The sequence below is a fragment of the Scyliorhinus torazame genome, chromosome 15, assembly GCF_047496885.1.
Source record: "Scyliorhinus torazame isolate Kashiwa2021f chromosome 15, sScyTor2.1, whole genome shotgun sequence".
In the NCBI taxonomy this organism is placed as follows: domain Eukaryota; kingdom Metazoa; phylum Chordata; class Chondrichthyes; order Carcharhiniformes; family Scyliorhinidae; genus Scyliorhinus; species Scyliorhinus torazame.
In genome coordinates this window covers 213797766-213813491 of record NC_092721.1, presented here as the reverse complement: position 1 = coordinate 213813491, position 15726 = coordinate 213797766, and the positions used below count along the sequence as shown (strand labels likewise).

The window sequence follows — 15726 nt, the reverse complement described above, 5'->3', positions numbered from 1 at the left end:
ATGAGGAGAATGGCCCCAATTGGACAAGAACTAAATGAAACCGCCCATAGATATGTGAGAGCCCCCCAGGCCCCGAAAAGGGGGGGAAAGGATGGCCCTATGGAGCACTCGTAAAGCTGCTTTTAAATCCACGCATTGACTCGTTAACTGTACTACCTGCTGTTCTGTCTCTTCTCGTACCAAAATTGCGCACTGTGTATCTTGGTAGGCTTTATCGTACTGGGTCTGAAAGCTGCTAAGGTGAACTAAACAAGATTGGTGTGCCCGTTTGGCAGTAGCCATCTCTTTATCTTTAGCTGCCAATTGTTCCCGGAGTGCTCATTAATCTTTTCACATTCACTATAGTTTCTCTCATTCTTCTCCTCTTTCTCAACTAGCTGTCTGCGGAGCGTCCTCACAACCTCCTCTGTGCCTAGCAACTGTGCCAAACAGGACACTATTGCCATCGGCTTACGAACTTTCGCTGCATTCTTCTTATGTACCTCGGGTAGGTTGTCCCACCAGGTTTGTCCTATGTTTCCTGGACCTGACTCATCATTTGAACAAAACTTGGACCAAAGGGGCCATCCTTTCCCCTTCAAATACTTCCTCAACTCCTCTTCCCATATGGGGCACGGCTCTGCTCTGTTGGTCGCTGCAACCTCGGGTTCCTGCGGGTTCATTAGGCGTTCCATCGCTTTTGTGGCCATTACTACTATTATTACTATTATCTCTTTTTTCCTACCGTTAATCTCGGTTTTCCTACCTCTAAGTTCTCTTTTGCTCTGCTTCTAACTTCTCTTTTCCTACCGTCAATTTGGGACAGGGGGACTAAGACGGTGATTCGAACAGTGGGTATGGCCTAGGCTATTTTCCAGTTCACAATACTCACGATAGTTTTACGCAAAATGTTTATGAAAATGAGTTTACCTTATATTAGTACGCATGCAGGTTAATACACACTTCAGAATCTTGGTGATTTGATCGATACGGGCCTTACACTTGTGGTTTCTTTCACTTTTCCTCAATTGGATTTCTAATGCAAAGTTTTGTGGGTTCTCTCGGAGTGACAAAATCACTTCAAGTCGAGTCAACAAACAAAGGACAAAGAAATGTACAGCACAGGAACAGGCCCTTCGGCCCTCCAAGCCCGTGCCGACCATGCTGCCCGACTAAACTACAATCTTCTACACTTCCTGGGTCCGTATCCCTCTATTCCCATCCTATTCATGTATTTGTCAAGATGCCCCTTAAATGTCACTATCGTCCCTGCTTCCACCACCTCCTCCGGTAGCGAGTTCCAGGCACCCACTACCCTCTGCGTAAAAAACTTGCCTCGTACATCTACTCTAAACCTTGCCCCTCTCACCTTAAACATATGCTCCCGAGTAATTGACCCCTCTACCCTGGGGAAAAGCCTCTGACTATCCACTCTGTCTATGCCCCTCATAATTTTGTAGACCTTTATCAGGTCTCTCCTCAACCTCCTTCGTTCCAGTGAGAACAAACCGAGTTTATTCAACCGCTCCTCATAGCTAATGCCCTCCATACCAGGCAACATTCTGGTAAATCTCTTCTGCACCCTCTCTACTGGTAAATCTCTTCTGCACCCTCTCTAAAGCCTCCACATCCTTCTGGTAGTGTGGCGACCAGAATTGAACACTATACTCTAAGTGTGGCCTAACTAAGGTTCTATACAGCTGCAACATGACTTGCCAATTCTTATACTCAATGCCCCGGCCAATGAAGGCAAGCATCCCGTCAGATGTCGCCAATAATGTTGCCAATTGGCACCGGAGACGCCAATAATGTTGCCCTTTTTAATGAGTGGAATACTATCCCACCAGTCGGCACCAATAATGTTGCCGAATTAGCTAGATATGGCAGTTATTAATGATACTGATGCTTTCAGAGTCGCCTGGTATCAAATTATACCACCACAAGGCTTTACCGGATATCAATCACAGACCAAACAACCAGTTAGTCTGTTCAAGTTCAAAGATAGTTTATTTACACACAAAGATTACTTCGACATGCAACATAAAACATTACAAGTTAAACTACACCTAACAACTACAATAACCTATACTTAACTTCAGGGCAACCGGCTCTTTGCAGATGGACAAGGCCTTTGTCCGGATCTTGCATGGCTGGGTGGAAGAAGTGGTTTTGTTTCTGCTGGGCTCATCCGTCTGGTAGCGATCGTTGGTCTTGAACTTGTCTGTCTGGTGGTAATGCTACACTTGGGTTGGCACAGGCCGGGTCCAAGAGAGACCGAGCACATGGCTGTGTCTCTTTTTATCCGTCTGGGATTTTGCGCTCTTTGGGGCGGTCCTTAGCTTTGGACCCAATAATTCGACAGGCTTCGATCACTGCCATCGATTTTGGCCAATAAAGGGGCGAGTGCCTTGATGGCTGGGCGTGTCCTGATCGGTCATTGACCTTGGCTGTTTGGGCTTTCTTAGCAAAGGGAGTGGCGCCAGTTAGTCTGCATCTGTATCGGAATCATTGAGATGACTACAGTGGAAAGTCTGCCTCCCTACAACAGAAACTGCAGCACTAGCATCAAGCTCCATATCTAATATCCTGGTAAATCTCCGTGTGGAGTTTGCACACACGGAGGTATAGTATGTGGTTGTATACAGAGTAAATCTCCCACTACACTGTCCCCATCAAACACTGCCAGGACAGGTACAGCATGGGGTTAGATACAGAGTAAAGCTCCCTCTGCACTGTCCCCATCAAACACGGGGTTAGATACAGAGTAAAGCTCCCTCTACACTGTCCACACAAACACTCCCAGGACAGGTACAGCACGGGGTGAGATACAGAGTAAAGCTCCCTCTATACTGTCCCCGTCAAACACTCCCAGGACAGGTACAGCACGGGGTGAGATACAGAGTAAAGCTCCCTCTACACTGTCCCCATCAAACACTCCCGGGACAGGTACAGCACGGGGTTAGATATAGAGTAAAGCTCCCTCTGCACTGTCCCCAGCAATCACCCCCAGGACAGGTTCAGCACGGGGTTAGATACAGAGTAAAGCTCCTTCTACAGTGTCCCCATCAAACACTCCCAGGACAGGTACAGCACAGGGTGAGATACAGAATAAAGCTCCCACAGCACTGTCCCCATCAAACATCCCAGGACAGGTACAGCACGGGGTTAGATACAGAGTAAAGCTCCCTCTACACTGTCCCCATCAAACACTCCCAGGACAGGTACAGCACGGGGTTAGATACAGAGTAAAGCTCCCTCTACGCTGTCCCCATTAAACACTCCCAGGACAGGTTCAGCACAGGGTTAGATACAGAGTAAAGCTCCCTCTACACTGTCCCCATCAAACACTCCCAGGACAGGTTCAGAATGGGGTTAGATACAGAGTAAAGCTCCCTCTACACTGTCCCCATCAAACACTCCCAGGACAGGTACAGCACGGGGTGAGATACAGAGTAAAGCTCCCTCTACACTGTCCCCATCAAACACTCCCAGGACAGGTTCAGCACGGGGTTAGATACAGAGTAAAGCTCCCTCTGCACTGACTCCTAGAAGATATAGTTGGCTCTGAGTGGGTAAGCATCGTAGCCCAGTGGTTAGCACTGCTGCCTCACGGCGCCGAGGTTGCAGGTTCGATCCCGGCTCTGGGTCACCGTCCGTGTGGAGTTTGCACATTCTCCCCATTTTTGTGTAGATCTCACCTGCACAACCCAAAGAGGTGCTGGGTAGGTGGATTGGGCACGCTAAATTGCTGGGTAGGTGGATTGGGCACGCTAAATTGCTGGGTAGGTGGATTGGGCACGCTAAATTGCCCCTTAAAAATGAGTTGCGTACTCTAAATTTATACAAAAAAAAAATTGGCTCTGAGATTTGACGGATGAACAATTGGGTAAAGTTGAATGAAGACCCTGACCATTTTGCAGAGCGTCTTCTTCCAGTCCTTGTAATCCTGAGAGATTGAATAGAAGAAATTCCATAACTCGTGCCTCGAGTTGATATTCTTTTCCGTCACGGCAAGAAATGATAAATCAAAGGGTTCACCTAAAGGAGTGGAACACAGAGAGCTGTGGTCAGAGACAGATCACATTCTGGTGGGTTGCCTCCCTGGATTGGTCCACATTCACTGACCAATTGAGCTATTGCTCCAGACATCTGATTGGGTAAATGGACACGGTGATCCTGAAATGCACATTGAAATCCAGAGACCCCCCCCCCCCACACCCACCCCACACATCCACCCACACACACACACACACACACCCCCACCCACACCCCCACACCCCTCCTCCACACCCAATCACCCCCCACACACACCCCTCCCACCCCCACACACCCCCCCCACAACCCCCCAAACACCCCCCACACACACACCCCCCACACACACACACACACACACCCCCCCCCACACACAGACCCACACCCCCACACACACACCCACACCCCCACAACTACACCCACCCCCCCGACACACACACCCCACACACACACCCACGCCCCCCCACACACACACCCCAACCCCCCTCACACACACACCCACACCCCCGACACACCCCCCACCCCCCACACACACCCCACACACACACACCCCCACCCCACACACACCTCACACACGCACCCCCACCCCCCCACACACCCCCACACCCCCCCCACACACACACCCATCCCCCCCACACACACACCCACACCCCTCCCACACACACCCACACCCCTCACTACACCCACACCCTCAACACACACACACACACCCCACACCCTCCCCACACACACCCACTCCACCCCCCCCACACCCCCCCACACACCCACCTCACACCCCCCACACATACACCCCCCACCCCCCCCCACACACACACACCCCACCCCCCCACACACCCCCACTCCACCCCCCCACCCCCCCACACACACCCACCCCACACATACACCCCCCACCCCCCCACACACACACACACCCCCACCCCCCCAACCCCACACCCAGACACACACCGCCAAACACACACACCCACACCCACACACACAGACACACACACATCCCCACCACCAAACACACACACCCACACACACACACCCCCACACACACCACCAAACACACACAGCCACGCACACACCCCCAAACACACCCCCAAACACACATACCCACACACACACACACACAGACACACCCCCCCCACCAAACACACACACCCACACAGACACCCACACACACACATACCCCCCCCCCACACACACATCACCAAACACCCCCCCCCCCCCAAACACACACATACCCACACACACGCACAATCTCTATAACCCCAGGCAGAGGTATCTGCTACCTTTTATAGTGTGCCTGGATTGGCTGAGTTCCTGAAGAGAACCTGTCAGTGACATGCACTTTATTTTGAGCTGGAATAAGAGTTGGAGAATGACGATTCCATTCTGCAAAGGGTCCAAGAAGGGCTCAGAGATGAGGGTGGAATTTATGATCTGCACCTCGGAGGCCAGGAGCCGAAATTTGTGCTCCAGGTTGTCAATGATGCTGTCCTTATGTATTACGGTAAACTCCAAGGCTTCCTTACACATTTTCAGAAAAGTATTCCAAAGATATTCAATCTATTGGGAAAGCAGAGTGTCAGCACAATGAATCTGTAATATTTCTCCATGTGGATTAAACATCATCTGCGGGTTCACCGTCTCTGAGACTAAGTGCTGACGCCGGCGTTTTACGACAGAAAAATCGGCGCAACAGCTGCACCGATTCAGCAACGCTAAATGGACTGGCACCATCGGCACGCGGAACACAACCAGTTCCAGGAAAACGGTGCCGGATTCTCCGGGTCCGTGATTGACGCACATGAAGCTCACACGCCGCAGCCGCACTTAAATCTTTCCCAAGTGCCGTTCCAGCCAGTCCCTGTTTGCGGAAGCCAGTGCTCAGCGGCTCCCGCTGGGGTCTCCTCGGTGAACCCATCGATCCGGACGGCTGGTTTGTTCTGGCGTAGAGACAGTTAAGTGTGCCGTTTAGCTCACTTAACTATGCAAGTCTGGATCCTGCCCACTCTCGTTAGATCTCAAGGGACGTAACGACCAACGGGAATCCCGAAGATGCCTCTCACGGGATTTACTGGCCGCGTCTCGTCACGATTCTGACGGGATGTGGCCGGTAAATTGCGCCCAGTTTCTCTCTATCGACCCCATCAAGTCCTTTAATCAGCTTAAACATCTCGATTAGATCATCTCTTACTTGAGGAGATACGAGGCTAAACGGTGCAACAAGAGGGGAAAGCTCACACTCATGGTCAACATGCAGGACGTGGCCCCAAACGCTTGACCCAACAACTCCCATTTCTCAGCTCTTTCGGAGATTGTGGCTTTCCTACCTGCTCTTCTTCCTTGTCGCCAAATGAGGAATGTTGCAGGAACTGCAGGCGGACTATCTGGGTGAGGGAGATTGCATAATCCATCCTCTGCTGGAGGTCTGGGGTGGTGCGATTATACAGCTCCAGCTGAGGGACAAGGAGGGCATCATCAGAAAGATTCACACATGGGGCAGGCAGTGCGGAGGCAGGCCTCCCTTACGCATTAGAAAAGGGAACATGGACTTCCGGGTGCGGCGATGACCAGCTAGGTCGCACGTTTCGGCAGTTCCCGGTGGAACGGACTTTTGGGCTCTTGATAGGAGCCCCAACGGCAATTTTAACGGCAAAAAACACTGTGCGGTAATCCAGAAGGGAATCCCCCCTGGACACGGATGGAAAAAAGAGAGGAAAGTGGCCGGATTGTGGTGGATCCTCTAGAGCAGCGGCCAGGAAGGCAGGCACAAAGCAAGATGGCGTCGGAAGGAGGCAGTTTAATATGGGGCCCTGACCAACAAGAGTTCCTGCGGCGTTGCGTGGAAGAACTCAAAAAGGAGATGAAGAAGGAGCTGCTGGCCCCGATATTACAAGCGATTGAGGGGCTAAAGGAGGAGCAAAAAACCCAGGAACAGGAGCTACGGGTCGTGAAGGCAAAGGCTGCTGAGAATGAGGACGACATACAGGGCCTGGTGGTGAAAACGGAGATGCACGAGGCACAACACAAAAGGTGTGTGGAAAGGCTGGAGGTGCTGGAGAATAATGCGAGGAGGAAGAATTTAAGGATTCTTGGTCTTCCCGAAGGTGTAGAAGGGGCGGACGTCGGGGCATATGTGAGCACGATGCTGCACTCGTTAATGGGATCGGAGGCCCCGACGGGTCCGTTGGAGGTGGAGGGAGCCTATCGGGTTATGGCGCGAAGACCGAGGGCTGGAGAAATTCCTCGAGCCATAGTGGTGAGATTTCTCCGATATAAGGACAGAGAGATGGTCCTCAGATGGGCAAAGAAAACTCGGAGCAGTAGGTGGGAGAACGCGGTGTTCCGCGTATATCAAGATTGGAGTGCGGAGGTGGCGAGAAGGAGGGCAAGCTTTAATCGGGCCAAGGCGGTGCTGCACAAACGGAAGATTAAATTTGGAATGCTGCAACCGGCAAGACTGTGGGTCACACATCAAGGGAAACACCACTACTTTGAAACGGCAGATGAGGCGTGGACATTTATTGTCGAGGAGAAACTGGAGTGAGCGGGCCATAAAAAGAAAGTTTGAGACAAAGTGGGGGGGTGAATATGTGGGATGAAGGGGGGGAAAAGAGGGAAGAGATGACTTCCCAAGTTGTTAATCCTGCGACCCTGTAACTTTTCTTTCTTCCCCATGTCGTGGGGGAGGGGGGGAGGGAGGATGAGGAGCTGAGGGCGCCGGCCATTGGGGGTGGGGCCAAAAGGGAAGCGGGGCTTTGTTCCCGTGCTATGGTAATCACGGCAGGAACAGGGAAGCAGGAAGGAGGGGGCCTCGCACAGTGTGAGCCGAGGTCACGGGGGGAAGCCGAGGTCGGCCAGAGTTTGCTGACTTCTGGGAGCAACATGGGGGGTGCAATTACGCTAGTTTGGGATCTAGCGGGGGGGGGGTTAACTGGGTTGCTGCTGCTGGGGAGAAGGGGGAGCTGGTATGGGGGGGGGGGGGTCGGGGCGGGGGGCGCCGCTTGGGGGAGATACGGCTACGTGGGAACCGGGTGAGGAGCTGGATTGAAAAAGGAGATGGCTAGTCGTCAAGGGGGGGGGGTAAAGAGCCCCCCAACCCGGTTGATCACGTGGAATGTGAGAGGGCTGAACGGACCGATTAAGAGGGCATGGGTACTCGCACACCTAAAGAAACTTAAGGCAGATGTGGTTATGCTTCAGGAGACGCATCTGAAGCTGATAGACCAGGTCAGACTACGCAAAGGATGGGTGGGGCAGGTGTTTCATTCGGGGCAAGACGCAAAAAACTGGGGGGTGGCCATACTAGTGGGGAAGCGGGTAATGTTTGAGGCAAAGACTATAGTGGCGGATAGTGGGGGCAGATACGTGATGGTGAATGGCAAATTGCAAGGGGAGGCGGTGGTATTAGTGAACGTATATGCCCCGAACTGGGATGATGCCAGCTTTATGAGGTGTATGTTAGGATGAATCCCGGACCTAGAAGTGGGGAAGTTGGTAATGGGTGGAGATTTTAATTCGGTGCTGGACCCAGGGCTGGACAGATCGAGGTCCAGGACCGGAAGGAGGCCGGCTGCAGCGAGGGTCCTTAAGGACTTTAGGGAGGAGTAGACCCCTGGAGATTTAGTAGACCTAGGAGTAAGGAGTTTTCGTTTTTCTCCTATGTCCACAAAGTTTATTCACTAATAGATTTTTTTGTTTTGGGACGGGCACTGATCCCAAAGGTGACGGTGACGGAGTACACGGCTATAGCTATTTCGGATCATGCTCCACATTGGGTGGACCTGGAGATAGGGGAAGAAAAACAACAGCGTCCACCCTGGAGAATGGACATGGGATTATTGGCAGGTGAGGGGGGGGGGTGTTTAAGGGTGAGGGGGTGTATTGATAGGTACTTGGAACTCAATGATAATGGGGAGGTACAGGTGGGAGTGGTCTGGGAGGCGCTGAAGGCAGTGGTTAGAGGGGAGCTGATATCTATTAGGGCACATAAAGGAAAGCAGGAGGGCAGGGAAAGGGAATGGTTGTTGAAAGAACTTCTGAGGGTGGACAGACAATATGCGGAGGCACCGGAGGAGGGACTGTACAGGGAAAGGCAAAGGCTACATGTAGAATTTGACTTGTTGACTACGGGTAATGCAGAGGCACAATGGAGGAAGGCACAGGGTGTACAGTACGAATACGGGGAGAAGGCGAGCAGGTTGCTGGCCCACCAACTGAGGAAAAGGGGAGCAGCGAGGGAGATGGGGGGGTGAGAGATGAGGAGGGAGAGATGGAGCAGGGAGCGGAGAGAGTGAATGGAGTGTTCAAGGCATTTTACGAAAGACTATATGAAGCTCAGCCCCCGGATGGGAAGGAGAGAATGATGTGCTTTCTGGATCAGCTGGAATTTCCTAAGGTGGAGGAGCAGGAGAGGGTGGGACTGGGAGCACAGATTGAGACGGAGGAAGTGGTGAAAGGGATTGGGAGCATGCAGGCGAGGAAGGCCCCGGGACCAGACGGATTCCCAGTTGAATTCTATAGGAAATATATGGACTTGCTGGCCCCGCTACTGATGAGAACTTTTAATGAGGCTAGGGAAAGGGGGCAGCTGCCCCCGACTATGTCAGAGGCAATGATATCGCTCCTCCTAAAGAAGGAAAAAGACCCGCTGCAATGCGGGTCCTACAGGCCCATTTCCCTCCTGAATGTGGACGCTAAGGTTCTGGCCAAGGTAATGGCAATGAGGATAGAGGATTGTATCCCGGGCGTGGTTCATGAGGACCAAACTGGGTTTGTGAAGGGGAGACAGCTGAATACAAATATACGGAGGCTGCTAGGGGTATTGATGATGCCCCCACCAGAGGGGGAAGCGGAGATAGTGGTGGCGATGGATGCCGAGAAAGCATTTGATAGAGTGGAGTGGGATTATTTGTGGGAGGTGCTGGGGAGATTTGGTTTTGGGGATGGGTATATCAGGTGGGTACAGTTGCTGTAAAGGGCCCCGATGGCGAGCGTGGTCACGAATGGACGGGGGTCTGACTATTTTCGGCTCCATAGAGGGATGAGGCAGGGATGTCCTCTGTCCCCGTTATTGTTTGCACTGGCGATTGAACCCCTGGCCATAGCATTGAGGGGTTCCAGGAAGTGGAGGGGAGTACTCAGAGGGGGAGAAGAACACCGGGTATCTCTGTATGCGGACGATTTGTTACTATATGTGGCGGACCCAGCAGAGGGGATGCCAGAGATAATGCGGATACTTGGGGAGTTTGGGGATTTTTCAGGGTATAAACTGAACATGGGGAAAAGTGAGTTGTTTGTGGTGCATCCAGGGGAGCAGAGCAGAGAGATAGAGGATTTACCGTTGAGGAAGTTAACAAGGGACTTCCGGTACTTGGGGATCCAGATAGCCAAGAATTGGGGTACATTACACAGGCTTAATTTAACGCGGTTGGTGGAACAGGTGGAGGAGGGCTTTAAGAGATGGGACATGGTGTCCCTGTCATTGGCAGGTAGGGTGCAGGCGGTTAAAATGGTGGTCCTCCCGAGATTCCTTTTTGTGTTTCAGTGCCTCCCGGTGGTGATCACGAAGGCTTTTTTCAAAAGAATCGAGAAGAGTATTATGAGTTTTGTGTGGGCTGGGAAGACCCCGAGAGTGAGGAGGGGATTCTTGCAGTGTAGTAGGGACAGGGAGGGGCTGGCACTACCGAGCCTAAGTGAGTACTACTGGGCCGCCAATGTTTCAATGGTGTGTAAGTGGATGGGCGAAGGGGAGGGAGCGGCGTGGAAGAGATTGGAGAGGGCGTCCTGCAGGGGGACTAGCCTGCAAGCAATGGTGACGGCGCCGTTGCCGTTCTCACCAAAGAAATACACCACAAGCCCGGTGGTGGTGGCTACATTGAAAATTTGGGGGCAGTGGAGACGGCATAGGGGAAGGACGGGAGCTTCGGTGCGGTCCCCGATAAGAAACAATCATAGGTTTGTTTCGGGGAGAATGGATGGGGGATTTGGAGCATGGCAAAGAGCTGGGGTAGTGCAACTGAGAGATCTGTTTGTAGATGGGACGTTTGCGAGACTGGGAGCACTGACTGAAAAATATGGGTTGCCCCAAGGGAATGCATTTTGGTACATGCAATTGAGGGCTTTTGCGAGGCAACAGGTGAGGGAATTCCCGCAGCTCCCGACGCAGGAGGTGCAGGATAGAGTGAACTCAGAGACATGGGTAGGGGATGGTAAGGTGACATATACAGGGAAATGAGGGACGAGGGGGAGATCATGGTAGATGAGCTGAAAGGGAAATGTGAAGAAGAACTGGGGGAGGAGATTGAGGAGGGGCTGTGGGCTGATGCCCTACGTAGGGTAAACTCATCGTCCTCGTGTGCCAGGCTAAGTCTGATACAATTTAAGGTGTTACACAGGGCGCATATGACTGGAGCACGGCTTAGTAAATTTTTTTGGATAGAGGATAGGTGTGCGAGATGCTCGAGAGGCCCAGCGAATCACACCCACATGTTCTGGTCATGCCCGGCGCTACAGGGGTTCTGGGTGGGGGTGGCAAAGGTGCTTTCGAAGGTGGTGGGGGTCCGGGTCGAACCAAGCTGGGGGTTGGCTATATTTGGGGTTGCAGAAGAGCCGGGGGTGCAGGAGGCGAGAGAGGCTGATGTTTTGGCCTTTGCGTCCCTAGTAGCCCGGCGCAGGATATTGTTAATGTGGAAGGAAGCCAAACCCCCGGGTGTGGAGACCTGGATAAACGACATGGCAGGGTTTATAAAGTTAGAACGGATTAAGTTCGTGTTAAGGGGTTCGGCTCAGGGGTTCACCAGGCGGTGGCAACCGTTCGTCGACTACCTCACAGAAAGATAGAAGGAATGGAAAAGAAGTAGACAACAGCAGCAACCCAGGGGGGGGAGAGGGGGAGGGGGGGTGGGGGGGGGAAATCGGACGGACTCTCAGAGATGTTATTGTATATGTATAATATGTATAGGTATTTGTTATAGGTAATTGTATATTGGATTGTTGGATTGTATTTTTGGAGAGTATTTATTTTGGACAAGGCAGTTGCCATTCAGTTTTGTTCTTGTTTTTGTTTATATATTATTTATTTATTTGTTTAAAACTGGCCACTGTTATTTATATTGCTTTATTGTTGTGTAAAAGAAACACTATGTACTGTTATGTTTGGCCAAAAAACTTGAATAAAATATATTTTTTAAAAAAAGAAAAGGGAACACTCACTGGGAGTGAGGCTTTGCTGGCTGAATATCCAACAATATAATCTATAATCCATCCTGGGAACAATGAGTCCAGTAGCAGCATCTCAACTGGTGTCGCAGCTCACATCAGGGACCTGAACAAAAACACTTGAAACATGCCCTATCCTCGTAACCCCATAACCCCACTTAACCTGCACATCTTTGGACTGTGGGAGGAAACCAAAACACCCGGAGGAAACCCACGCAGACACGGGGAGAACGTGCAGACTCTACACAGACAGTCACCCGAGGCTGGAATTGAACCCAGTTTCCTGGAGCTGTGAGGCAGCAGTGCTAACCACTGTACCATCGTGCCACCCATCTCCTGAGTCTAACCATCTCCCCTTGACATTCAATGGCATTACCATCACTGAATTACCCACTACCAACATCCTGGGGGTGGGGAGGGGCCGCGGTGTTACCATTGATCAGAAACTGAACTGGACTAGCCATATAAATACTGTAGCTACCAGGGCAGGTCAAAGGCTAGGAATCCTGCGGCGGGTAACTCACCTCCTGGCCCCTCAAAGCCTGTTCACAAGGCACAAGTCAGGAGTGGGATGGGATACTCTCCACTTGCCTGGATGAGTGCAGCTCCAACTACATCCAGGACCTCTATCATTTAGAACATATGAACATACAAAAAAGCAGTGGAAGTAGGTAATTCGGCCCCTCGATCCTGCTCTGTTATTCAATAAGATCATGGATGATCAGTTTGTGTTGAGCTCCACATTCCCATTTATCCCTGATGACCTTTTGTGATGAATGTAAACAATTATTATACATATTTAAGTTACGTTATTAAAGTACGAAGTCTTACAACACCAGGTTAAAGTCCAACAGGTTTGTTTCGATATCACTAGCTTTCGGAGCACTGCTCCTTCCTCAGGTGAGTGAGGAAGCAGCGCTCCGAAAGCTAGTGATATCGAAACAAACCTGTTGGACTTTAACCTGGTGTTGTAAGACTTCTTACTGTGTTCACCCCAGTCCAACACCAGCATCTCCACATTATGTTATTAAAAGCCTGGGTAAGGTATGTATGTTTTGCAGCATTATTATTAAAAAACCTAGGTTAAAGTACCCAGACTGTGTGTCTGCTAAAGGTGTAATTAAGGTGCCGTAAGAGTGAGGTAATCATTCATTCCAGCCACTTACTTGATTACAGTTAAAGGACTAACAGTGCTTGTATTTCAGATGGTTCCCTGGGGTATAGACAATCTGAGGGATTGTGTTTAGTCCTAGCTAAGCAGGTCATGGGACATCTCAGTGGGAGATGTAATTAACGTAATTAATGGGAGCAGCAGATTGAGTTTTGCCAAATGCTGTTAGGTTGGGCAGAAGGGTTTGACAAGATCGATGTGCACTGGATCTTGAAAGGGTCTCTCCCGAAAAGGTCTACCCAGATAAGCAATTAAACCTGTTCTGTTAACTTTGATGATGTGGCATTTAGGGCAGGTGGTGGCATAGTGGTATTGTCGCTGGGCTAGTAATCTAGAGACCCAGGATAATGATCTGGGGACCTGGGTTCAAATCCCACCACGGCAGGTAGTGGAGTTTAAACTTAATAAAATATCTGGAATTAATGCTTCAATGGCATTACCATCGCTGAATCTCCCACAATCAACATCCTGGGGGGTTACCATTGATCAGAAACTGAACTGGACTAGCTATATTAATACTGTGGCTACCAGGGCAGGTCAAAGGCTAGGAATCCTGCAGCGATCAACTCACCTCCTGACCCCCCCAGAGCCTGTCCACCATCTACAAGGCACAAGTCAGACGACGCAACCTGGAAACCAAGCTAGAGGCCATATTCTCAACTTGCGCTCAGGATGCAGCAGACCAGCCGCGGAACACCGCCAAACAGATGAGACAACAATACTATGCCACCTATATGCATACCAAGAACAGAAAGCTTGAGAAACTTGGCATCACCACCGGCAGCAACCAAGCCACCCCCGGTGTCACAGTAGAAAACAATACAGGAAAATCTATTGTCAACTTGTCAGACTACGCCCTTCAACCAGACAAAATCGAAGTCCTCAGCAGAGGGCTTAATTTCTGCATCACCACCAAAATGGACCCCATCAGTCTCGCGGCAGACACGGAGGAATTCATCAGGCGAATGAGGCTCCGGGAATTCTTCCACAGACCCCAAGAGGCCAACAGCGAACCCAAGCAGACTACCAATGAACCGGAACAGCAGACCGAGAGATCTGCGGTGCGGCAACCGAAGAGGAAAGAGTCGAATTGGACCCCTCCGGAAGGCCGCTGCCTTAGACTCGACATGTATGCTCAAGCCGTCAGGAGTCGCGTCAATGCCAGATTCATCAGTCGCATTCACAAGACAACCCCGAACGTCACCCAAGCACAACGCAATGCCATCCACGCTCTCAAGACCAACCACAGCATCGTCATCAAACCAGCAGACAAAGGGGGGGCCACTGTCGTACTGAACAGAACGGACTACTGCAAAGAAGTATACCGACAACTGAACAACCAAGAACACTACAGACAGTTACCCGCAGATCCGACCAAGGAACACATCCGCCAACTTAACAGACTGATCAAGACCTTGGATCCAGATCTTCAGAGCACCCTACGTGCTCTCATCCCACGTACTCCCCGCATTGGAGATCTCTACTGCCTCCCAAAAATACATAAGGCCAACATACCAGGCCGCCCTATCGTTTCAGGCAATGGGACCCTGTGTGAGAACCTCTCTGGCTACATCGAGGGCATCTTGAAACCCATCGTACAAGGTACACCCAGCTTCTGTCGCGACACGACGGAATTCCTACAGAAACTCAGCACCCATGGACCAGTTGAACCAGGAACATTCCTCGTCACAATGGACGTCTCGGCACTCTACACCAGCATCCCCCATGACGACGGCATTGCTGCAACAGCCTCAGTACTCAACACCGACAACTGCCAATCTCCAGACGCAATTCTGCAACTCATCCGCTTCGTTCTGGATCACAACGTCTTCACCTTCGACAACAAGTTCTTCATTCAGATGCACGGAACAGCCATGGGGACCAAATTCGCACCCCAATACGCCAACATCTTCATGCACAAGTTTGAACAGGACCTACTCATCGCACAGGACCTTCAACCGATGTTATACACCAGATACATCGATGACATTTTTTTCCTTTGGACCCACGGCGAAGAATCACTGAAACGACTACACAATGACATTAATAAGTTCCATCCAACCATCAGACTCACCATGGACTACTCTCCAAAATCAGTTGCATTCTTGGACACACTCGTCTCCATCAAGGACGGTCACCTCAGCACTTCGCTTTACCGCAAACCCACGGATAACCTCATGATGCTCCACTTCTCCAGCTTCCACCCTAAACACATTAAAGAAGCCATCCCCTATGGACAAGCGCTCCGTATACACAGGATCTGCTCAGACGAGGAGGAGAGTAACAGACATCTACAGACGTTGAAAGATGCCCTCGTACGAACGGGATATGGCACT

At 51.1% G+C, this 15726-nt stretch overlaps 1 protein-coding gene across 1 annotated transcript in view; it reads right to left on the bottom strand.

Moving 5' to 3' along the window:
• Window positions 1-15726, bottom strand: part of LOC140391352 (dynein heavy chain domain-containing protein 1-like) — a 225875-nt gene that overhangs the window by 39759 nt on the left and 170390 nt on the right. Inside the window, exons 13-15 of the mRNA XM_072475931.1 lie at window positions 6330-6455; window positions 5286-5562; window positions 3890-4017 (exon numbers count right to left, since the gene is read on the bottom strand). Coding sequence (XP_072332032.1) covers window positions 3890-4017; window positions 5286-5562; window positions 6330-6455 — 531 coding nt within the window. The remainder of the gene's footprint in view (window positions 1-3889; window positions 4018-5285; window positions 5563-6329; window positions 6456-15726) is intronic.